The following is a 26,773-nucleotide window of genomic DNA, read 5'->3' as shown; positions in this document are numbered from 1 at the left end:
TTATTAAAATTAAACAGAATATCACCTTAGATTTCATGGCTTTCTGATCTAGTTTATCTTGCCTAAAGGTCATGCTTCATTACAAAGTTTACTCTATTAAATAAAAAGATTTGGGAAAAGAAATTGTGGGTGGTAGAGAATTTAGAGGAGTAGGAGAAAGACAAATTGGGAGAAATATTTATATATGAATCAGTGGGAAGTCTCTTGAGTCCTAAAAGACATACTTACATTATTTCTTATCTTTGTGTCAGTTAGGTTAGGTAAGATTTTACAAAATCCTATTCTGACATGGAAAAGGAAGCATTGATTTTCTTTTTAAACACACATCAATATCTATACACGAAGCTAATTTAATTAGCAGGCACTTATTGTTCAGCCAAATGTCAATTTCTCAGATTCTTTCATGCTTCTTGACATGAACTGTATGAAACAGGATTTAACAGAATCTCCATGAATAAAACTCCACTTGAGAAATGTAAAAATGCACATGTACGTTCTTGAAAAGCTACAAAAAAATAGAGTTAAAACAAAGATGTTAGGCTTGGAGTTTAGTGTATATTTAGCCACCTCAAGAAACCCAAAGCTGCAGAATTAAGGGAATTTAGACTGAGGTTATAAAGTGCCTTCCTCTATAAACTAAAAACATAATGTCAGGGTGAATGGGAACATACTTTATTAACTTTACGGTATTGAAAACTGCCAGCAAGTTGTCTTGTTTTTAAATATTGTCCTCTGCAGAGTGTTACAGTGCTGTTTGTCCACAGGAAGCCTATTAAAAGTGGACAGTGCAGTCATTTCATCTGGCTTTGGCTGGACTGCTTTTCTTTCCTTTAATGATGTGCTGGAATGTACCATGCCCATAGGGTCTCCATTAGCAGAACTTTTACTTCTGGGACGACCATGAAGTTTAAGGCTTAAAAGAGGCATCAGTTTACAGTCTTGTGGGAATCACTTGAATACTGGAGCACTAACTTCTTACTGCTTTAACTAATATATTGACTTATTTTAAATAAACAGTTACACAATGAAGGCAGAGCCAGTGGCCTTATTGGAAATCTTTGGGCTTTTTAAAGATTCTGCAATCCACACAGCTGGGGAAGGAAGGAAGGGGCCTGAGGAGGGTTTATGCCCTTTTCAAACCAGGAAGAAAACACATTAACCTCTCCCACCCTAGCCCTGCCATCAGCCAAAGGGGGATCTTTACAACTCCTAGAAAATCTATCAGCTCACACTCAACCCTCATATTTTTCCAATGCCCTTTTCCTGGTAAACAACAATTAACAGATCAAGAAAGAAAAAATAATCATTCCTTCTGGAAAAATGTTTTTAAAATCTGGTTCTCTTTTTAAACATCACTGATGAATCATTCCATTTTCTTCTTTCCCCGAAGCTATACATTTGTTTTAGTTTGTTCTCCTACTCCATCCCCTTAATATTTAGATCATCTGTCCTGATACATGTTTGCAAATTAAAGCTGGTTTGAGATTATAGTAAAACCATTATTTTTAATAGCCCATTTCAAGGGCAGTGCTAAACACTGCAGAACACGCATGTTACTGATTACTGCTGAGCAGACAGCGGCTTTTGCAGATTAATTTGTAACTGGGAACTACTGTAAACAGATTTCACCAGAAATCCCAAGGAATAAAGGGAATTGGTGATGGTATTTGGCTCCTTGTATTTATTTATTGTTTTAGAAACCTTCTGATGGAAAGCAAGCTAACAGGGGAAGAAGCAAGCCCGTTGCAAAAACCTTTTCCTCTAACCTTCTTTCCTGTTTCATTCACTTATTGGGGAAGATGGATCAGGTCTTCTAAATAATTCTTATTTAAATAGCAAGAAGGCCCTTTCATGAGAAACAAGGCCAGTCTAACTACTGTGGGATTTCAGAACCCTATCTTTAAACTTTAAGTTGTGTGAAGAAAAAGTGAGATGACTCTGCCTTTACATGAAGTTATTGTTATATACCCAAAGGAGAAAGGGAGTGGGATGGGGTGGGGGAGAGGGGAGAGACAGACAGACAGACAGACAGACAGACACACACACACACACACACACACACACACACAGAGAGAGAGAGAGAGAGAAAGAGAGAGACATTAAGATTTAGTGTTTTGTTAGCTTCCTTTGCCCAGGTCCTTCTGATGATTTCCTTTAGTCTTTTTCACAATTTATTCAGTGGAGAACAAGACTGATGATGACGATAATGATGATATTAATATAATAATAATGATGATGCAATGAATTCTCCATTCTTCTAGGTACATCTTCCAAGGTCTCGGAGGGTAAGCGTTCACTCTTGGTTATATTTGGGGAAGAGAAGCTCAGACGTAGGAATAGCCTTCTCTCAGGCTGATGTCTACATGCCTGGACTGCAGTGTGCCTTCCTCTCGTAGCTCGGGAGGACGCGGAACGGCGGGCGAGGCGGAAGGCAGAGCTGTGTTGCCGGCGCCTGGCGGGCAGAGGCGGGTTCACCTGGGTGGCTGGAGCCGCCGGCGCTGCGCTTTATTTCGGAGCGCAATGCCATCTACCGGCGTCCTGCCGTACCTGCAAGTATCCAGACCTTGAAAGTCGCTCCGCCTCCCCCCACCCGAAGCCAATATAGGGGAAAAAACTCGGAGGCCCTTTCCATGAAATCCTAATTTAGCCAGGACCTGCCAATGATTCCACACGACCTTTTGTTTGCCTACCGACGTTTCCTCGTTTTGAAAGCAGTTTTGTAAAGGGCAAGGAGGTGGGGGCCGCAGGGTTGGGGCAGGGGTTGGGGCGCTGAGCTCCCAGACCCCCTGATCAGGCCGCACTGTCTGAAGCAATCGGTTCCCCAGATTACTTGTATTTAATACACAATGCATCATAAAACAAATCCCTCATCCTGACAGGAAGAAAATAGAAGAGCTCATAGCTCGAGCCGGTCCAATTTATGGCTAAATTAAAAAAAAAAAAAAAGAAAGCTCCGACAATGGGCAAGTTGAGGGAGGGCAGGAAATCAATGGCCACGAACCAGGAGCTCTTAAAGGTTCTCAAGCGCCCAACTCTATGGGAATATCTGACCGGGTTTTAGGTTATTTACAAAGGATTTTTCCTGTCCTACCTACCACTGCTGTGCGATTTTCTCTCAAACAATGACCATTATCTGAAATAACAGTTCAATGTCACAGATAACAGGCCACCGAAACAAATTAGTCACCACCTCTTGTCATTTTCTCTCCCCCAATCCCTCCCTTTTGCTACTATTTTTGTTTTTAAATCAATATTTTGGGAAAATATAGTTCTACTGGATTTACACGTTTATTTGCACTTGGAGAAAACAAAAAGTGGGTGGCACTTGTGTTATCCCGTTTGCAGCTAAAGTTTAACCGTCAGCACACTTTCCAGCCCCTCTTGCCCCACCTCTCCCCCGCAAGTGTCCCTAGACTCGCTTACTTTGCTTAACTTTCCATTGTTGAGCTGGGGAGTTGGATTTTGTCCATTTGTTTTTATGAATGGAGTTTTGTGATAAAAACGCGTTTACTTCCATTTAGCCAGTGGGATTTACTAAATCTTACAAAGTTGGCCATGAATAAATCTGTAGACCCTTTTATTTTGCTATGTATCCCCTGTATTCTTTCTTCCAATGTCTTTTCTACAATGTGTTGGTTTAAATGTACCCAAGGTATATTAGAAAGTTATTAAACATAGGATAGTACGGATTACTAAAAGCAGCATTTATGATGTTAAACGTTCAAAAATAATCTGAGTTGTCAAATTGCTTATTGCACGTTTTGGCGTTCAAGGTGTTTTAATTAATGTATCAAAGAAAATGGCAAAGACTCACCAGATAGTCATCAATCTCTCTAAACCCATAATACGCTGTTTGGGCGGGTTATATGCCAATAATTTTTCAGATTTTAAAATATCTTTAAAGAAAAATATGGTTTGAAAATTTTGCACGCCCTTCCTCTGACCTAGCTACAAGAATGAAGGGAATAAATTAGAGTATGAGTTTCAATTAAAAAAAATTTTTTTAATGCTTAGCAGAAAACTGGAAATGTACATGTCAACTTTTCACTCTTGAGGTTGCTGTTTTCTGAGAATTTCTAAACTATTTATATTTAGTCTGAACTAGCGTCCCTATACCCTAAGCTTTATCCTCCCCACTCCAGCACTACCTCTCCCCCCTACCCCCGCCCCCTCCTGCCTCGGTGCACACACCCTCACACCCCTGAAAGCACTTCTCTACCCTTCCCCATCCCTCCCATCCCCCATCTCTCTCTCTCTCACACACACACATGCACACACACACTCGCGCGCGCACACACACACACACACCACACTTGTGCTTTCAAGACATCGAAACAGAGGCTATTTCCCTGGGGAAAGAAATCCTGCCTGGCGAGATCTCCCCATTGGTTGTTTACCCAGAGAAATCTACATGTTTAAGGGGGATGGTGCATCCATAATCAGTCTGTCCCTATAGGACTTGGGTCTTGGCGACCTTTTTGTGACCTCTCCCGCCAGAGGAGGCTGCTGTCACTTTAAAAATTTAAAAGAGGAGCCCGTCTGGCTTCCGATCAGATCACTCTGGGCGGCGGGAGATAGCTCCCTTTCTCCCTCGCCCCGGGTTCTTTCTGGATGGCCGAGCAGATCCTCTTTAAAGAGACAGTTCATGAAATAGAAACCCGGCGGCTGAGCTTGGAGTTGCGAAAGGGGACGATCCCGTGAGGGTCCAGGACCCGCGAAGGCGCTGCGGAGGATCTGAAAGGGGGATAGAGCTCCCCTCGCCTCCCCAGGCCCCCCACCTTTTCAAACTCTCCTCCTCCTGCTTGTTTTCCCCCATTGGAACTGGGAAGGAGAAGTAGAAGTTTTAGTGGGTTTCAGATAACTTTCATTACACATCGGGCTGATAAGAGCAAGAGAAAGTGAGAAAAGAGGGAGGTGATGTGAACCAGAAGGAATAGCTCCGAGCTCATTTAGGAAGGGGGAAAAAGCCAAAACACACCAAACCCGGGTCACCCAGACGAAAGAAGACTTCATTTCTTGTATTAAAAATACACTGTTGGCGGACAATAAATCCGAAACGCGTGGTCCTGGAGAGCAGATCCTAGAGACGGACAAAGTTGTCAGAGACCCATTTGGAAATCGAGACGCGAGGCTTTTAAAACATTATTATTATTATTTTTAAACATCTCGAAATGTTGCTCGGGATCGTTTGAAAGGATTTTCGTGCAGGAGCGTTGGGGGCTGCTGATTATTTTATTTTGTTTATTTTGATTCTTCTGTGATTGCCTATTATTGCTGAGTTGAGGCCATAGAAATCTGAAGGTAAGAGAACTCCTCACTTTAAAAGGAAAAAAAGTCTGGGCGATGTGAAAGTTTGTCACTTCGGACAGTTTCCTGCCGGGGCACCGTTTCTACGGGCGCCCCCCGCCCCCAGCCTTCTTTCCTCCTCGCCCGCAGTCTCGCGGAGCCCTGCTGCTTATCTACGTTGCTAAGCCGGGCGATTTCCTTGTTCCTCCTGCGAAACGGTGCGGTCTGGACACGTCTCCGGGGTGGGTCGTCCGGCCTTCGGTGGGTTTCTCTGCCGGCTTGTCGGCCTCTTTTCCTTGCGCTCTTCTCCTCCTTCCCCTCCCTCCGTGTGTCTCTGTCCGTCGGTTTCGGGGACGCACAAGGTGCGGTTGCCAAAATCTGAATTCCTGGCACTGGCCACGCGACTTTGGAGCCGCTCTCGGCCCAGTTCCACCTTGCCAAGTAACAGCTTTGCTGTCCAACATCGTGTGCTGCTTCGCGAGAAAGTCACATTCGGACCCTTTGGCTAGATTGTGGGGATTTTTTTTTTTTTTTCCTTTTGCTGTTGGTTTTTTGAAAGGGCCTTTCTCTAAAGTCTACCTAAAGGGTTTTTTTTTTTTTTTAAGCTATCTTTGGAGGTTGACAGCTTTTAAAAACACAGAAGTGTGTTATATGAAATGACTGAAGATGTGTCGTTACTTTATTTTATTCGAGATTTCCGACACGATTAAGACATTTGGGAGACAAATGCAGTTCTGCTAGCAAATCAAAAGTGAATAATTCACCCAGGGGGCAAACGTTTCTGGAGAAAGCTAAGCTTTTGTCTTGGGGCAAGAATATTGAGAGGAAGAATGTTAATATGATGGTGAAATCTTTGAATAATCGTATAACAGATTATGTAAAAAGACATTCTTTGGAAATGAACCTTTTTAAAAATTAATTTTGCTGTTGACAGTGGCAATGCTAATAATGTTAACACGGAATAAAATTACACCTACAATTTTTATGTGCAGTGTATGTAATACTTAACTCCCTGCCCCTGTGAAAGGGTATGCTTGAAAGCTAAGGGGATGGATGCTTCTTGACTTTGAAATTAACAAGTTTTCCACATCTCTCTGCAAATATGAAATGGAATTAGTGTTGCATTTCACTGGCTTTATTCTATGTCCTTTATTAAATATTTCTTTGGTGTGTCAGGAGAACTGCCTTTTCTTTTTCTTTTTTTCTTTTTTTTCTTTTTTTTGCCAGTCAAGGAAACAAACAGCAAAAGATCAACCAGAAACCAAACAGACTGAACAAACCAACAAAACCCAGCAACAAACTCCAACTTTTTACTATTTAAAAATGTGCATTGCTATTATTTATGTACCTTTTCAACATCTGGGATGGGGGGAAATCTCAAGTTGCCATTTGAGTTACTCAGCACTGAGAGTTGAAGAAGCATCTTAAAGTTTGTAATTTTATTGATAACAAATTTTTAGAATTTGTCCTCTTAATAGAAAGGATATTTAAGTGTACACTTCTGTCGTTGTTAGTGTGAAGAGGCATCCTTGAAAAAGAAGAGTTTGATTTCTGTGTGTGTGTGTGTGTGTGTGTTTAATAATATCCCTATCTTATGTTCGATTTTTCTTTTTTAAATTTTGGGACGACTTATTGCCCTTCAATTTCCTCATGGCCAAAGGCTTATTCACAGGGCTTCTTGACTAAAGCCCTTGGAGCACTGGGTTTTTCTTGAAGTATATGGTGAGTTAATGACTTGAATCTGCAATTGGGTGATTGCCTGAATTCTATGCAAAATTGCTTTTGGTCTCAGTACTCAAGAGTTTAATTTTAACTTTTATGTGGTTATGCATACAGCAGAGATCTGTAGAAGTTATTTAATTCAATAATTTTTGTTCTAGGTATATTGCTTAGTCTTTGATAGGAAACTTCCTCGTTTGTATTAACTGATTGACATAACATTACCATCCTTTGTAGTTATTCCATCAGGTCAACAACTCTACAGCTTTTAATATTGATGTTTAAGACATTATTGCTGTTAGTGAATCAGAATAGCTTGGTTTAAGTACACATGATCTTAAAAATGGAAGTTTCCCTCTTCAATTTTTGTTTAGTGTGTCCTAACTAATGATTAACATTTAGATGGGCCAAATGTAAAATTTCATGAAAAATAACAAGATACAAGTATACCTAATGATGGCAGTTCATTACAGTATTTTAATATATTTTTTATTTGTTCACAAGGAGCCAGCTTTATTTTGCTTACTAGACAAAATATTGAAACATGCATTGACATGTGTTAACTAAAACCTGAGTTTGCCATACTTTGCACGAGTGTTTCCGAATTCATTATTTTAATTTGTTTTTCTTTAGTTGGTTTGGAAGCACCTATAAGACAAATCTTATTATCTCCTTCAATTAAGAGTGTGATTTAATTGTTTCATGGTAATGAGATGCTAACCATGAAAAAAAAATTTAGATGGAAGTTTTTAAATTAAAGTGCAAAAATGTGAAAATATATGCTTACATGAGACTATACGAATATGAAATATTGACTGTAATGTTTCGAAATATTATGTTAATATATGCTGTTCAATATTATTTTTTGCAAAAATCACATTGGATAAAATTAGCACTAATTTATGCATATGAAAATAAGCATTTTTGAAACCAATTAATCAGTTTTTGTAACAAATTGCAAGTGCTTTATTCCTTTTTAAAAAAGCAGTATGTTGTCATTGTCAAGGTAACTTCTCATTTCCCCTCTATTAATGTGCTTGTGATCTGACTTTTTTTAAAGATCCAAAGAAGGAATATACATTTCAATGAAATATTTTCAAACAACTGATTATTTTAATGAGTGGGCCAATATGGCAATTGATTGTTCTCATCTTCTTCCCTCCAGATCTTAGATGAATTTTACAATGTGAAGTTCTGCATAGATGCCAGTCAACCAGATGTTGGAAGCTGGCTCAAGTACATTAGATTCGCTGGCTGTTATGATCAGCACAACCTCGTTGCATGCCAGATAAATGATCAGGTATGTTGTAAAGATTTTCTTGTCTTTCCTTGAGAGCACAAAAGTATCATTGGAGCCTGAAGAATAAAAATAACAGTGAGCTGCAGTAGACCCTTGTGGCCTGTTTGTTGATATTGTGAAAGATAATGCACAAATATAAGTAAAATGCAGAACAAATTCATATTTAGTACTACTTTCTTTACATTCTTTGGGTAGTCTATTCACTTTGTACTAGTATCCTTCATAAATGCACCAGTTTTCTTGGTGTGACTGATTTAAAAACTGAGTATTATTACTGCCTACCGTTCAGTTTTTCTTTGCTATCATAGTAGGTACATTCATAAAAGGTATTGAGCTAATCAAGAACATCTTGTGAATTTATGCAGAAATTGGAAGTGATATACTTGAAATGTTATATAGGTTTTATTTGAAATGTATATGCATAGTATCAGTGTGGTCTTATCTAATTATGCATTTTATATTGATTTGCCTAATTATAAATGAGAACACTTACTTTTAGATTAATTAAAATACTTTTTTTGGTATATGTTAAAAAGTTTAAAAATAACCCTGCTGGAAACTGCTTTGTGACATTATGGAGGACCATGCAGTGAGGTTGACTTTAATAACAATAACTGTGAAATAAAGATCATGACAATATCGTGAAACATATTTTACACTTAATAAAATTAGGTTATGAATCTTATAATATGACAATACCTAAAATAACAAGAAATTCAGCCCATTTTTGTTTTATAAACATTGTTGAGTTAGAATTTAATTATGTTATAATCATTTATTTCTCTTAACCCAATGGTTTCCTAAATCAAATATGTTTCAAAGACCATATTGAAGTGGTTGCTTGGCAAATCTACTATGAAATCACCATCAAGAAGAAGAATAGTTTAAATTAAATGTTTCCAATTGAAAACTTAAATAAAGCTACTGTCAATTGGTCTAAGACTCTATTTCATTCCTTATTATGAGATTATTCTTTGGCATCTTACCAGCTACCGGATAATTTTTACTGACTAAATGGTGTAAGAGGTAGTAAATTGTAAAATTAGGTTTAAATGGAAATCATTTAAAAATCTTCAACATATATCAAAAATAATAAACCAATCAATTGTTTTTTCTCCTTGCTATAAGAAAACAAGAGGAATTATTGACAAGGGAAAACATTATTAAATTAGCTATTGATTGTGAACAGAAAATATTCCGTCTATCATATGAGTTACTGTCGCCATCAACAACAGATATTTTTTGAGTACCTACTATCTGTAGATGTGGGAAATACATAGGTATTGTGAGTGAATTAATGTTATACTCCTTACAAAAGGAACTGGAGGACCTCAAATGATAGCTTTAAGATGAAATAATATAATCATATCATAATAATTGTTTGCTGTTCATATTTATTGACAATGGAAGCTATTTCCTTAGACAGATAAAACTGTTGTAGAATCCGTGAAAAGATGATTTAAGAACGGGACTTGTAGCCAATCTAAGTCTATTTGCAGCCATTTTTTTCATTTAATATTTATGTGTGTAGTGTTTTATAATAAATGTACTCGTATTGGGAATCTTGATTGCAAAGGGAAACTGTTTTCCTGTTTCTCACTATGAATTAGGCTACTCATTAGAGTAGGCATTTATAATTTTACCATAGTTACTTTTGAAATATACATTGTAAAATCCATTGTTTTCAAAAGAAAATATGCCAGTTTTATCACTTAATGAATAGCGTGTTTACTTATTTTGACTAAAGAATCAGAGAAAATACTTAATCTGGGAAAACAGACAAGGACAATATTAGACACACATTTTTCTTAAGTGGTAATTTTTAACTCTTATGCTGACAGAAATCTAAGATGCTAACAGAATGCATATCAAATAATATAATTGTGAAATTCAAGTAAATTCATCCATAAACAACAAGGGAGGAAAGTCAGAGGTAAAAGTCAGATTTGTATGATACGTGTAGATGTATACAATCACTCTTAGCCCAATTGACAAGACAAAAGGGAAGAGACACCCAAATAGTATATGCATATATTATAAGCATATTCACCTATAAGCACATATGAATATTCTAAAATCCAATTAAAACTAGCAATTCTAGACAGCTTTGAAATGTGAATGTTGGACTAGGTACAATGATAAAAGAGCTGACTAAAGAGATTCTCTAGGTCTGTTTTTTGCTCTCTTTTCCATGAGGAATAGGAGCTGCCAAATGGTGAATAAGCACAACTCATCACATAATGAACACTCCCATTGCGGGAGGTATTATTTAATATTTAGCTATAGAGAGAGACCCTGGTATAGGAGTAATTATTAAGCATTAATGACATCAACTCACCTGTCTAACACAAAAGCAAATGGAACGCTCTACAAGAAATTATAAAAAGTGTTTCTCTTTGCTCTGATTTTTAGATACGGATAAAGTTTATCAAGTGAATTTTAGAGCAAGACAGGTATAAATCCTGGACTCTAAAAAAAATGGAATTTGAGATGAAGCTTTCAATTACAAACAAGTTAGTCATGGTAATAATTAGGCCATCTAACAAAGAAATAAAAAGATTACCCAGGACAAAACAAGAGTGTATAAATTGTACTTTACTTTTTCAAAGATACATATTTTTTAAAATTCTAATGTTAAAAGATCAAGTTTAATCAATTCAGATCAGTTTTTAATGATATGGAGGAGCCATATTGAAGAAAATAAATGTGCTTGCTAAGATTATAATACAGTTTGATAGTAGAAGGACAGTCAAAATGTTGTATGCTGGATAACCTGTATTTGATTTCTTTGTGGGTGAAGAAGTTCTAGAAACAGCATGGATTTTGGTTTTTAAGTAAAGTTGATAAAAGATGTAATCTATTTTGTATCAGAAAAAAATAAAAATGAAAGCCACCCAGTTACCACTTTCCCCATGCCTTTCTACCAGCATTTTATTTAAGGAAATTTTCCTGAGTTTAAATTTTCCAGTAGATTTCTGTGAGTTATTTCATTTCAGATTTTTTTTTTCAGACGGAATGAGCTTTGTGGCAGCTTTTTTTCTTGTCAGTGCTGCCTAGAAAGACTCAAGTTTTGTGATTTTAGACGTCTCTTTCATTTCATGCTTCCAAAATTATTGCAGTGATGTTTTTGGAGATGCACATTCTGAAAACATTGACATCACTGCTAAACCATACTTTCTAAGTAGCTGTGGCTTCTGACTGATATCTTTATTCACCCCTGAAAAAATGTATTAACTACAGTAATTTATCTCTATGAAAGAAGCTATACCAAAGACACTAGTCAATTGAGTCACAGTCACACTCAAGTCATAAAATAATAGATCCATTAAAGATACCCAAGTCTCTTTATCCTTAATATTCTAATTATTTTTCCCTTAAAGTTTCTCTACAATGCTACATAGGTCTATGGCTGTGGCACGGTGTTTAGCTGGAAATTTTTACTGAGACAGACAATGCTTAAATATTTACATTCTAACAACCTGAAATTATCCTTGGTTGCTTTCAGGAGCAAGAACTGGCCCTGAAAGGCAGAGCAGGGTAGGAGCAAAAGCAGAGAGTTGGTTAAGGAAATCTCTTTCCAGACTAGGTCCTCAAGAGGACCAATATAGAGAGGAAGCATAAAAATGTTTTTTTTCATTATTCAGAGGTTTCATTTACATACAGAAGCACCTATGTGTTTAATGTGAAGTAAACCAAACATCTACATGATATACTGTTTTTTTTTTTAAGGAAAACTAGTTATTTAGATATTCTTTCCTTTAAAGTCTTGTAGCTGTCTTACTTTTACAAACCATTTTGATTGGTGGACATAACTCATTGCTTTAGCTTTGGTCGGTCTCACCCTGTTCTCACCTCTCTCTCCATCCTTTGATAAGTCTCCTTTTGACCCCACATATACCCTTCGCCTGGATCAGAACCAGGGCTACCTACCCATAGACCCCCATCCACCTCAGACAAGGCCAGTTCTCATGTTTGAATAGATTCACAAAGTTTGGGTACTTATGGAGTAGTTCTCTGGACACAACAGCTTTACTCTAATACATCTTCATAGTGAAAACATATTGGTAATAATCAGAGAGTCACTAAGACACAATTTAGCTAAGTTGGCTTTTTAGATTTAAATGAGACCTGCCTTTCCACTTACAATTAATACAATTTATGTAAGTTGACTTTTTAGACTTAAATGAAATCTGCCTTTCCACTGATAGTTAGAATGATCTGGGCGAGTACTTTGGGATAATGTTTTGTATATGTGTGTGTGTATTCTGTACCATAAGAAGGAACACAATTTTATTCAAACTCCTGGCCTGCCCTAACATGGTCTATGAGTAGAATAAAGTTCTCAGAAACCCAAGACATTATTAATCTTGTCATTTACACAAGGTGATAAGTCCTTTCATTTTTAAGTAGGCCCTTGACAGCTGGTATTTACTAAGTAGAATAAGAGAAGTCTGCTGTTCACTCTAAATAAAAAGAAATGTGTCGATAAGAGATTATCTAATGCCTGATGTATATTTTGAAGAAATGAGTTACAGAAGAATGAGTGCCCCTCAGAGAATACAAAGTCAGAATTCACTTAAGGATTCTGCCAGCTCCCTTGTGGTTAATGAATGGCAACAAGACTCTACAGTGTTTTCAGTTGGAACAGGCATTGTTCTCGTTTGTGCTTTACCTTATAAAGTTTTAACTGCTTCCAGGACAATCCTAGCTGATGTGGCACCCCGCGTTCGCTCTCCTTAGGTCCACGTGAATGATTATATCAGACTGCTGTGACACTAGAACAGCATTTTATTGTGAGCTTATTATGGGCTCAATTATTATTTTCTTTGGATTTTCCTATGAAAAAAATCCACTTTCCTGCATCTTTCGATTAGTACAATTTGTGCAAAACAGCAAGGTAGATTAGCTATATATACTGCAAAAATGTAATTTGTTACCCTCTTTACACTTTTTTAAAATGTTTGTGTCTACTGTCAGGTAATTTGTTAATTTGCTCTTCCTTTACAAGGGTATCTGTCCACATTTTGTACCACTTCTTTTGATGTTAAAGTTATTATTGGCTTTGGGCATTTTCTTTGCTTTGCTTTTAAGTCAAGTTCCACTTTTATACCAAAGTTATGCTCTGCTGTTTTAAGATGAATGCCAGCTGGCAATACCCAGAGACTGGCTTTGTGAACAGTGCCTAAGCTGACTTTGGGGGGATGTTGTCTGGCTGACAAGTTACTTCCTTCACCTGAAGATGAAACTCTTTCAAACATAGTTTGCCATTTGATTTTTACATCATAAAACAAACATCACCTCATCCCCTGCCCCAATGAAGTTTCCTTCATGTAACAATACCTAGGATGCAACACTGACATAACACTAGGATTTTTGTTAAGATTCACAAACTGCATAAGTTGAAAGAGAGGGTGACCTGAAGTATTAAGTGTACATTTTAAATAGTTAGTGTTTGCATGTATATATCGCCTTTCATTCAGGAAGATCACAAAGCATCACATACACAATAGACTGTAACTATTTCTGGGAGGGCATATAAAAGTCATAAGAATGCTTTACAAGCCATGAAGGAGGATAATGTTTTGGTCAAGGACACAAGAGAAGCCTCCAGCCAAGTAAAACACCAAAGATGATCTTTTTAGCTTCTTTGTAATGTAATGATGGAACTCTTCCCAAAGGTTTGGAAACCATTCAAAATGAACATCAGTTTTTATACAGTCAGATGAAATGACCACATTAAAGACAGGTGGCTAATGGATATTTTGGGGGGGTCTGTAGATAGACCCTCAGAGGTTATTTAAGGAGACATCTTGCAAGGCTTTCAGGCTGGGTACACTGTAAGCTTCGTGTATAGTAATGTGCATCTTTATCAATTGCCCTATTTATGCAAACTAGAACTAACAATTCTCTCTCTGTTTTGTTTCATTCAATAAGTTATACTTGGTTTTCTCTTCATGTTACTGACAAAGAGATAAAGATGTGGAGAAGAAAAAATTTCCACACCAAAGATAATCTTGGTCTCATGGAGTCATATTTTTCATTTAGGAAGTGGATATAGCAAGGCAGTACTTGATCTTTTTCAATTAATATTTTCTTGTCTTTAGACTGTGACCCTGAAGACAAATATGGGATACTTTTTCTTTGGAGAAACTAAGGGTGATTTGCTTTGGCAATGCTTAGCCATGATAAAGCTTCCATAGTGTTGAACAAATTTATGTTCAGTCATCAATCTCTGCTGAAGACACTTCTCTTTACCTCTTATTAATTAGGCTCAGAATGTATAATAGGATCCTTCCTGCAGATACTCCTATTAAAATTTACATCATTCCTGAATTGGAGTTTCCCACATTACTATGGATAGATCAGGGTCCAGACTATGTTTCCTAATGCATATATTGCATCTGTAGACTTGATGCCACCTCTCTGCAGTACCAAGACTGACAGATATGTCCATATGAAATGCTGACTTTGTTCAAACATGCAAACGGCTACCTACCTCCTCTCCTACCCACCCTCCAATTGCTGAAGTTCCATTCAGCTTTTCCTTGTCTTCAGAAAGTACATTGAATGAAGGTATAGAAAATAAAGCATTTAGGCCAAATGTTGGGAGCTGGAAGAGGAAGAAATCAACTGTTAACTTCAAAGTGAAAAGACACCAATAGCCAGAAAAGGTTTTCTCTCAGTACAGATTTTGCTGGGAGTATATTTCTCTATTATTTCAATTATTACAACTTCCTGCATAGGTTGAAGGTCATTCATAATTCACACTTCTGTCATTTTTAGACATGCCAAATGCAGTCTATTAAGCATAAATAAAACTTCCAGTGTTTGATCAGGAAAAACAAACGGGGATTCATAACAATAAAGCCTTGTTCATCTTTTTAAAAGTAAATGTGTTTTCCTTCTTTCTTATTTTCCCCCTTGTGTGCAGAACTTTTCTGTCTCAACAATACAAACATAATACTTCAAATCAATCCACAGATAAAGAATCTGACAGATTCCAGATTTTTGTTCTCTAGTATAATAAACAAGACCCACCTGATTACCATTTGAAAAAACTAATGATAGAGGATTTGGTTGAACGCAGTCCTTCAAAGTATAAAACAGAGTTAGACTGAAAGTCTTTTATGGCATATTAACTTTCTTATCAAAGTGCTTATGAGTGTCTATGCCTGCTTTACTGCTGTCATCTTGGACTTAACCAAATAAAATGAATAATGATATATGATTAAATCTAATTCCAAGTATATATAATATAAATTTTATAAAACATAATATATAATTACATATAACTTGTATGATATATAATAAGAATTAATCATGTGCCATGAAGCATTCATTCTTATTATATAGAATTATATACATGAGATTGCTAATATGCAAATTTAAAAATTTCTCCAAAACATATACTTTGCCAAGTTTATGTCAAATTATAAAATATGTAATATATCTAAGCACATTTATATTTATAAATAACACCACATGAAAATGTACAGTTTGGAAGTCTAAATTTGCTCAATCAATTTCATATCACCACTGTCTTTTATACTTAACTTAGCCTTGTGAGTATTAGCTGAATGGATATTCTCTTTGCATTTGGAATTGCTTTCAGGGTTTGATTAAAATAAATTAATTATAATAATTCTGTTTAGGGCATTTAATTTCTATATACATGTATAATATTATAATTATGCCTTAAGCTGTGGGTTTTACCAGTGGTGAAACTGAACAATTTTGGATTTCTAGTTTTACTTTTCAACTACTTGAATCATTTAGAATTTTAAATAAACATTTAGAAATTTCACTAGTGTGCTATTTGAACAAATTTTAAAAATAAAAGAACATGAAGAAATCTGTTACTAAAACATTTACTATAAAAACTTATCCTTATAAATTGAGGTATCCAGAGATCCAAATATAATATTCATACTTTCAAAGGTATAAATATTGCCTTATAGAAAAATAAAAAGAGTCTAGCAAGATACTGGGAAAATTTAATTTTTTATGTGATAAAATGAAAAAACCATCTCAACTGGCAAAAGTTTCAGATGTATGGGAGTTAGGTTAGTTCATAACATGTTGTGCTTCTGGATTTTGGTATTAGCTACCAAATAGAAAGTTTTGGAGGAGTTAACACGGTTTTAAAATATTTATTATGACTTTTTAAAAAAATGGAATTTCCATATAATCTATTTTCTTAAACTATAAGGCCCCATTCTTCTTGTCTTTCACCTTATATTGGGAAGAATTGAGTTTTTCCTTCTCATAGAACATTCTGAGAGAGAGAACAAAAATAACAAATGAACAACCTTTTCATATTAACTCAAAATTTTCTAAGTGTTGAATATTTTTGAACCTCTCTTTATTTATTGGGGGTATATTCATTACAAAATTTCAGATCCAGGATATTTTTATTTTGAATCCAGAGAACTTTTTACATAAAACCCTGATAGGAGAAGAGACCCATTATTAACTGTTTTATGGAACTTAACAGATTAATTGACTCCCTTCCATTTTTCTCCAACACAAAAATGAGAGAGTTATATTAGTAGTGTCTCTGCTTATGGCACATAACACAGATGGTATGTAATTCACTGGACTGCAATATACTCGAGATTTTGAGAATGCAGATTTTAAAGACATTATAACTCTATTTTATAAGCATGGTCAAACATACTTATTATATACAAATATGTGAGAAAATCTATATAAATCACTCCTTTGTTGCATTTTTATTTGCTGAAAGATCTATTTTATAACATAAAAGTATATTTTCTGAAAGGCCTGATTCCTCTAAGATGACATCCCATCATTTCCCCACTATATTGTTTCAGGGCTACAAATTTTCATTTTGTTTTGGTTTAAATTACTCCTGTCACTTCTCAAATGCCTGCTGGCATACCATTAATGTTATTAGAAAGTAAATTAAATTTATATGTAGACATCCCTAGATTCAAGGATTCAAATTATACTTTCGGGCCATTGTAATTAGAAGAGGAAAACAATGTTGCTTAAGTGTCTCTAAAACCCTAAGGGATGAGAGGTAATGAAGATCAGGTAGTAGAAACACCTTGAGAAAAGGACTAGCTTGGTAAGGGTGTGGCAAATGGAACTTCGAGGGTCATTCTTATTGCTATATGGGGAAGCATGCCCAGAATCTGCCCTCATTATATCTGGCGCTTGCCAGTTCTTTTCAAACCTCAGTTTCATGAGCACCATAAAAACTCACTTAAAATTGAAAAGAACACCCTGAAGTTAAAATCCACTTTGCTTTTCTTTGCCTTTCATGGCTTGGAATGTCACCTTTTACCTCCAGTAAATAAAGCCAACATCAACACTCTTCCGTGTCTTTTATTTTGTATGCACTCAATATTCTTCACATGACAATCTGGACTCTTAAAAGGAAATTACAGTAGTGATCTATGTCTTGGCAAAGAGAATTGTCTTTATAATATATAGTTACAGTGTATCCATCAATTTCTTTTGTTTCTTAGACTGTTCACATTGGATTGAGTAAATCTAAAATGGAATTAAAAGAGACATGATTAATAGTGGACTACAAAGAAATAATGATATCATAATACTCTCTTAAAATGACCTGACATGTGTGTCTAAGTAGTATTCCCCAATAGAGACAATTGCACTGTTTTACTGTCTTGTAGGGTATTGTCTCTTTAACCTCACTATTTCCGAGAAGCCACCGAAAAGTTCTAATATGTCACAATTCAAATGTCAACATGTTGTTGGAAAGGAAGCTAATAAGTTAAACCTTTGAGAGATGCCAAAAAAAGAGGTGATTCAAACTGTTGAGAGAAGTCCATTGTTTTCTAAGGGGAAATAGAACTCCAGAATGAAACAGTGTACTTATAAGTATTTAACTGGAAAGTTTAGGGGAAAAAAGCAAACTCACACATTATTTTATTATTATTTTAAATCTGGTAATCTTTAAAAAGAACTGTTCTCAGTGTACTTCCAAGGAAAAGAAAATGTGAACAGCTAGGGTTAATAGGATACAAAGTGCAAATAAACTATTTTTTTTAATAGAAACAGCACATAATGAGGAGTAATTTTGCCAAGTTAGTCTGGATTCTATCTGTGGACAAATACAAAGAATCTTAGGTTATATTATAACATATTATAGCAACATTTTATGTTTAGCATTGTTTTCTATAAACCAGCTTCAGGTGGTTCAACTACTATTGAATGAAAAAAAAATTATTTTATTTTGACAGGAAAGAAGCTAAGCAGAAAATACTCCTCATTAAGTTATTTTTCAAATTTAGCACAATTTTGTGCTCTGGTCTTGTTATAGAAAAATAAACAATTGGACTTTAGAGCCACCTACTGGAATAAAGAGGCACGTACAAAGTTCTCATCTTTCCAAAATATAAATAGATAAATAAAATTAAAGTATGAGCATTTCTGCTGATCTTATAAGACATCAACTTATGCAGCTTTTCTTAGTTTGAAATATCACGTGATTTTGCAAAAAACCATAGTTAACTGTAATATTCTTAGAATATGATGGTGGTTGTTGTGTTATTGTTTTGGTAGTGTATGTGTGTGTGTGTGTGTGTGTATGTGTTTTGCTCAGATATTTAGAATCTGGACTTTTTTGGCTTAATAAGATTGATTCTGGGCTGGGCGCAGTGGCTTACTTGTAATCCTAGGACGTTGAGAGGCCTAGATGGGCAGATTGCTTGAGCCCAGGAGTTTGAGACCAGCCAGGGTAACACAGTGAAATCCCATCTCTACCAAAAAATACAAAAATTAGCTGGGTGTGGTGTTGCATGCTGTAGTCCCAGCTACTCAGGCGGCTGAGGTAGTAGGATCACCAGAGCCCAGGGAGGTTGAGGCTGCTGTGAGCTGTGATCATGCCACTGTACCCCAGCCTGGGCAACAGAATGAGACCCTGTCTCAAAAAAAAAAAAAAGAAAAGAAAAAAGAGATTGATTCTGTTTGTGGACATTCTTAGGAAGATTGGGAGAAAAGACTCATTGGCACTGTTAAAGAGAGAGAAGAATATATGAGGCAAAGGAATAATTTCCTTCTCAGAGTACTCTAGGGTTTTGAAAAGATACTGCGGTATAATATAATTGGTCTCATTTTCACCAGTTAATCGTAGAACTTCATTCTTTCTTCTAAAACCTCTATCTGATTATGGGATTGTTTAATAAATAACCTTAGAATGAAATAAAAAACTAATGACATTTTTATGGTAGAATGAATAAACATCTAAAGATTTTCATGCTTAAAAGCTTTTTTAAATGAACAAAAAACAAAAAACCTGGTCCCTGGACAGGTAAGTTGGACAATGACTTGCCTAAGTCACCAAGCTGCTCAGGAGAAAGGCAGTGGCTCTTGGAAATTTCAGGTCAGGGTTCTTTCCACACTTGCTCCACTGCTTTTCAGTCAGTCATTAACAGATTTATTAAATGCTTCCTCTCCTCAGCACTTTGCTAGAAAGCAAGGGGAATAAGCACCACCCCCACCACCCCAATAAATGAATCAATAAAATGCATAATGCCTACTTTCAAAGAGAGAGAATCAGGAGCTGGGCCTGAGGGCAGGACCCTGGTATGGGAGCACCCTTCTGATTGGTGAGAGAGGGGTTAAGTTTTGAAAAACAAAATACTCTCCTTTGTTGTCATGATCCTTTATGTCATGTCCTTTCAACCTATTACCTTCCAAACACGTTGTTGAGAAGGCGCTACTTTTGCAAACTTGCTTAAGTGGGGAAGGTGCAAGGTAAGCTAGGCTACTGCTGGAGAATTCCAGGCAGGATTCAACTCTGTGAGTACGTGTGGTTTGCTAGGGTGCTTTGAGGATTCAGAGAAGGGAAAGTTCTTCGTTAAACATTACACAGGATATATGTGACGCAGCTAGCCTTGCATTAAGAAAATTTGATTTGTGAAGTAGGATTTGGAAAAGATTTGTGAACTGGCTTGAGAGTCACAGCTTTCCATTTGTCACCAGAGGGCTGGTTTTCAATATATAAAACAGGAAATCACACTTCTTTTGATAACAAATAAAAAGAAAAAGATGTTTGTTAAGGTGTTTGTACAGGTATCTTAGTGTATATCTTGCCCTTTATTAATATATATATACATCTCTCTCTTTCCTGATTCCATCCACCTTTATTTTGTCTTTAAAGATATTCTATAGAGTAGTTGCAGACATTGCGCCGGGAGAGGAGCTTCTGCTGTTCATGAAGAGCGAAGACTATCCCCATGAAACTATGGCGCCGGATATCCACGGTTAGTACCACTCACGCCACCCTCCTTATCACCTTATCATTGCGACTATAAAGTAGCATCGAAAGCATCCATTGTTCCTGGTGTTTGTTAGTTTCCCTGGCTTTTCAATGTCAGTTTCAACAAGTTCCTTCTCTTGAAGCAGCTATTTTCTTGGTTTGACATCTGGCCACTATTACAGTGAAGCTGAAGTAAGCAGAGGTCTTCCTTAAAGTGGAGGTCAAAGGAATTTTGAGTATTTGCGCAGAACCTCACCTAGTTAAACCTTTTGTCAATGCATTAGTTTATGGTGAGAATCCTTTCACTGTGTAACGTGTCTTTCAGGGAGCTTGATTTTGAGCTTTCCTAAATCAAGGGGATGTTTCTGTCATCTAATGTTCTATTACTGGGAAAAGTGTTTCTACTGCAGGAAAATCTTAGCCAATATGACCATATGGGAGGGGTGTCATTGAAGGGGCCTTGGGAAAAATGTATAGATGAAGAAATTATAGAGGCAGAGGACTTTTTATTTGCCAGAGGCCTATTCTAAATCAAAAGATAATAAAAAATAATGATAATCAGTAGTGATACATGTTTAGGTCAGATAAAGAGAAAATTTTGCTTATATTGATTTGTGTCATTGAGATGGAAATTTAATATATATTTTTCTTCTTCCTCTTTCTGTGTCCAAGTATACTGTGATTTGGTTCAACATAATCTAATGGCATCTTTAGAATATTTTGTAGTTGGAAGGTCTATTGGGAAGGATTACCCATTCCAACCCATCACAGAGTCAGGAATCACCACCCTTCATCTCTTTAGCATCCCAGATGGGAAAATCTCAGCTTTTGCTTTTATATCTCCAGGAAGCTGCCACTCTTGGCGGGTTCTCTTTACTTGAACAATTTTTCCTTTGGACTGCATTCTGCCTCTTTGTAGGTTATACAAGAGTAGTTGTATTTGCAGGGGGAGGGGGAGGGCTGGCGGCGGGGGCTGGGGGCGCTTTTGGTACTCATTTTCCTCTTAGCAACTCTGACATGCAAATAGCTTTAGAAACCTAGAGTTCCCAATTAGCCTGGTAGAGTTTGAGCCTGAAGAGGGTGTCTGGCCCAATGGGAAAGGGCTCTTCGGCAGCAAGGAGTTCTTAGATGATGAAGAACTGCAATCTGGGCTTTCTCTGGTGCAATGAATATTTCATCTGTAAATGTTAGACCTAAAAAGGTTTTCAAACAATTATTTTTATTTAATATTAATGATTAGGTTAATACTCCAAAAGTTCTAAATAGAAGTGACTGTTCTTTTAGGGCTGCCATTCATAAATTACTTTCCTTTACAACACTCTTGAACCCATCAGTTTCTTCTTGTTTTCAACATATCATGTTTACATCCATACATACACTACATATGTTACATATAATTCTTATAATATTTAAATGATGATTTGTATTTTATACTTCTAGGATTCAACTCTTCCTAGGAAAGAAAATGAAACACATGTATTGCACACCTACTATATGATAGATATTATATACTCTCTCTATATTGTCTCATTTACTCTTTTATGCATAGAACCTGTGGGAAAGAAATTATATCCATTTTACATATAGGGAAACTGAACCTAATTAAGGCCAAGTAAATTGTCCAAGAATGCATGGCTAGTAAGTGGTGGGGTCAGCATTCAACCCAAAATCTTTGCTGTCTCTGATACATAGGCTTTTTCCATGCATGATGTGGCCTAGAGATTCTGTTTGTGTTCGGACTCCTGGCTGAGGTCCTAAATATAGATCTTAAACATATGAATAATATTACAGACTATAGGAAATGTTTCTCCTAACCAGCTAATGTCATTGAGAATCCTGTCTTTAGAGCCAAGTTGATTTTTTTAGAACACTTCCCTCTCTCGACCCTCTAAATCCGAAGATTTCTGTTACCACTGTTACTGGTTTAGTTTAAACTAAACCAGCATCTTATGTGGATTTCTGCAGCAGTGTCTCACTTGGTCTCTCTGCTTGACTTCTCATACTGAAACTGGGGAAAATTCTTCTAAAAACCAAGTCTGAATATATCCCTGCTTTCCCACTTTCAATGGCTGTTTTCCTTCTTAGCATAGACTTATAAAGCCCCTGGTGAGCTGCACCCCCTCCAGCTTCATTTTCCACTCCTCCCTTACATGTGCTCTGTGAACCTACCATACTTTACTACAGCTCTACCTTTCTGTGGATGTGCCATGTTCTTTTTTGCCTCCGTCTCTTCCCATTTCCCGAAATGTGCCCCCTCCTTCCACTTCACCTGGCTGATTCTTACTCATTACAGAGCCTTTTCTGAACCTCTTTTCAGAAAAAGAATACTTGACTAAAAGAATTCTTGGACTAAAGTATTCCCCCCAAAACATTCAGTCAATGAACAATTGAAGAGTAACATCTTCCTTGGCCATAGGTCTATAAAAGAGGGATTATGTGTCATATTGTTTGCCGTGGGTATTTTTTAGCAGTGTGAGCTGTTTTCAAGACTTCTGTGATTGTATCTGTGTGATCTGTGCGGAGTGTGGCTTTATGAGTGGGCTGAAAGCTATTCAAAAGACAAAAATAGAAACAATGCCATCACTACCTGACATTTTATAACCTTGTTATCTCTATACCCCACTACTACCATTTATTTATCTTATTGATTTAAAGTGCAAATTAATGATATGTTTTCTATTTAACAAAGCTATGACAATTAGCACTGACCCTGGGGTAACATAAATTAGCCTAGAAGGGTACTAAAAACATCCTGTGTCCCATTATTAGTGATGATGAATGTTAAACTATTTCCAAGTTTGCTGACATTAACCAGGCTTAAACATGGCTCAGACAGGGACTCTGTGTCCCATGTTCTTTCCAGATAATATGGCACTGGCATAATAAGAAGTGTATGGAATAGAAATGGTTTCAAAACCTTATACAGCCACATAGCTCTATACTCCCTGACTGTTTACATTTGACTTCTGTGAACCTGAAATTCTCATCTGAAAACCAGGATAAAAATCTGACTTACAATTCCTCATAATCAGGTTTTAAGGAATGTCAGTAATCCACGTACAGGGTTGAGAAAATATATGATGCTCAGTAAGTCGTATTTATTATTTTTAGTATTCTCTGGACCTGAAAAGGTTTAGTCAAAAAGTTTTACTGATCAGGAGGAATATACTCTAGTCACAGCCATTGCTTATGTTATTGTTCCAGTCTCTGTCCTGGGTTCTTTACATATGATATTTCTAATCCACATTAAAATTGACAAGATAGAAATGACAATCAAATAATACCTATTATGTCTTGTAAAATTTGTTAAGATTGGCTGGTTTGTGATGGCAATTCCTGACCACCCAATCCTAACACCTGAATTGTTTTCACAGAAGAACGGCAATATCGCTGTGAAGACTGTGACCAGCTCTTTGAATCTAAGGCTGAACTAGCAGATCACCAAAAGTTTCCATGCAGTACTCCTCACTCAGCATTTTCAATGGTTGAAGAGGACTTTCAGCAAAAACTCGAAAGCGAGAATGATCTCCACGAGATACACACGATCCAGGAGTGTAAGGAATGTGACCAAGTTTTTCCTGATTTGCAAAGGTTAGAAATGGCATGTTGTACCATACAACTTGTGTATTTTTTCTGCAATGTTATGCTGAATTTTGAGGCTTTGTGCAGATGGAAAATTTGGAACTCCAGTGAGCTGGACAAATGCACTCGCGATATGTTCAGAAATCATATTTGCCTGGATATTCTCATCTGTAAAACATTTACAGTGAAATTGGAATTAGTTATTTTGATGTCAGATGAAAAATAATGTTATATTATTATTAAGTAGTATTATTAAAAACTGAAGGCTTAACTTTATAGTAAATTGTGATTTAGAGAAAATATAAAGAGTGCTGGAACAAATTAAAGTAATCATATGTCAAGAAACAATAAAGCTACCCCTAGGAACATTCAGATGATTTTTTAAAGGACTAGATCTGGTATTCACTTAATGACAGGTAAATGATCTTTTGATAGAGCAGTAATTCATGGATTTAATTTCAACAATTGATCTAAATTACATATATATAAAAGAATAAGAGAAGCACATTTGATTTCCCAAAGTGTTGAATTTCCTAAAAGGAAAAAGAGAAACACAATAACGTAAATGAAGTAATTATTTAACACTTATTTTTAACACAATGAAAATTATATTTCAGTGACATATTAACTTTTTATAGCCTTTTGAATTTTATTCTATAACTTTTTAAAATTGCTGATAACAACACTAGAACCTACTTTTTGAAAAGTATATACTAATTGTACTACAGAATGGTCTTTAAGATTAGAACAGTTTAGAACAGTTAATGGGTTTTTTTGTTTGTTTCTACCTAATGATTTTTGCCTTGGTCCACAAATAATTTTAATAATTGTATTCACTATTTTGCTTTTAAATCTGGAAATTATCCTTGAAACTTGTAATCAGAATTTTAAATGAACATCACATTATATTTAAATGGGAATGGTAGTATATCAAATGGCCTTACTCAAGAATGGGAATTACTCAGATTTTGTCTTTGACAGTCCAACTTCAGTTTACCCTTTTGTTTCCTTTCCTTCTTTCCTGGATCCTTTTCTTCCTCTCATTTTCACCTCATGTATAGCCCTACATCCTCTTCTCTTGGTTACGCCTCTTTTAGGAAAGGATTTCATCTAGTAGTTCATTTTAAGGCATAAATGACTAAAAGGCATTAAGCATAATCCTTTCTGTTGAGAAGACTGAATAGAAAGGATAAGTATCTAGCTTTGAAAATTTAGGACTAATTTAGCTATTAGAGAGTAAACATTTTACGGAACAAGAGGGCTTTCCCAGAACCTTTTAAACTCACCTCTGCCACTTCATATAAATCTTCATAGAGAATAAATCAATTATGTATGTTTAGTAAAGTGTGGATTTGTAATAAAAAAGTCACAGCATGTCCCTTTAATATAATTGTGCCCAAATTTAAAAAAAATGAAGCTAACAAATACAAATGAGTAGGAAAAAATATTTAAACTGTAAAGTAATATCTCTGGTGTCAGAAATAAAGTCCATTTCCTTCAGTTGTGTTATAAAAAATAATGAACGGCATTATAAAGCAAAAATTGACAAACTAAACACTAAAATGTAATTCTTACTTTCTACTAAGAGTGTACAGCAATACTTCTTGGGTGGAGAAAGCCTCTTAATCTGCCTAGCTGTAAGATTAAGCCTGAGTCAACTCTATCTAATGCTGAAACCAACTGTTAGTTTAGTTGATTCAGTCAAACATTTAGTAGAAAACAATAAGGAAATCTAATTATCTGTCATTGCATGAATTCTCAACATTTATATTTTGGTAGTCCAGCCATATGGATAAAGCATGTCACTATGCAATTGAATGCTAATCCTACAACTGGTATTTTTGGTTATAAATTATATGATCTAGCCACATTCAGAACCTTTATTTTCTGAATATTTTTTCCTTTATTGAATGCTATGTTGTCACTTTATGCTTTAAATGACAAAAATTACTTTCTGGATTTGATCTGTTCTTCTGCTGTCTATCCTTTATGTAAAATCTTGAGAAAAGAATGCAAACAAAAAAATAGGAGCAAGAAAGAAACAAAGGTCGATGTGCAAAAGGTGAAAAGAACTGAAAATAACTCAAAAGTCTGATCAAGGCTCTATAGATTGAGATAAAATTCCATGAAAAGCAGAGAAGTCTCACTGACTGACTGCATTGCTTCTATGTTTATGAAAGCAATGCACATTTACTTTTGTGAAAATGACTTGCTTTTTTGTGCTTTTTATTACTGATTAGCTGGAAGCTAATAATGCTATGGAACAATATGGAGTTTCTGCCCGATTAGAAGCAAAGAAGGGAAAATTCCTTTTGCTTTGTTATCTTTTTACCCCTACATGTTCATAATATACTCTTAAAATTAAACCATATCCTTGGAATTAGGGGGAGGAATAAAACTCAACATATAGGCCAAGCTTTTGCCACTAGATTTCAGGGTTTATGATGTGATATATAGCATAGTAGAATATATATCATAAAATGGCTTGCCTGTATGGGTTGCTAGGGACGGACAGTGAGAATTGCAATCTGTACAGTGATTTTGGAGGATGTCCCTGACTCATTTCAATGTTAACGACAGTTGTTGGTATCTCTGTCTTAACTCTTTTATTAACATTCCACTCTGTAACAAAC

The 26,773-nt window shown here is 36.0% G+C and overlaps 1 protein-coding gene across 9 annotated transcripts in view; it reads left to right on the top strand.

The window, feature by feature from the left end:
• MECOM (MDS1 and EVI1 complex locus) overlaps window positions 1–26,773 on the top strand; it is a 578,348-nt gene that overhangs the window by 509,677 nt on the left and 41,898 nt on the right. For 4 of the 9 annotated variants that reach the window (XM_057301958.2, XM_057301957.2, XM_057301956.2 and 1 more), the window contains exons 3-5: window positions 8,171–8,305; window positions 20,460–20,562; window positions 23,933–24,149. In XM_057301958.2, the coding sequence (XP_057157941.1) occupies window positions 8,171–8,305; window positions 20,460–20,562; window positions 23,933–24,149 (455 nt within the window). Of the gene's footprint in view, window positions 1–4,329; window positions 5,548–8,170; window positions 8,306–20,459; window positions 20,563–23,932; window positions 24,150–26,773 lie in introns of those variants that run through there. The other 5 variants (XM_055110662.2, XM_008970930.5, XM_034957705.3 and 2 more) reach the window with 3 other exon arrangements.

The sequence above is a fragment of the Pan paniscus genome, chromosome 2 (genome assembly GCF_029289425.2).
Source record: "Pan paniscus chromosome 2, NHGRI_mPanPan1-v2.0_pri, whole genome shotgun sequence".
In the NCBI taxonomy this organism is placed as follows: Eukaryota; Metazoa; Chordata; class Mammalia; order Primates; family Hominidae; genus Pan; species Pan paniscus.
This window is presented reverse-complemented; position numbering and strand designations above follow the sequence as displayed.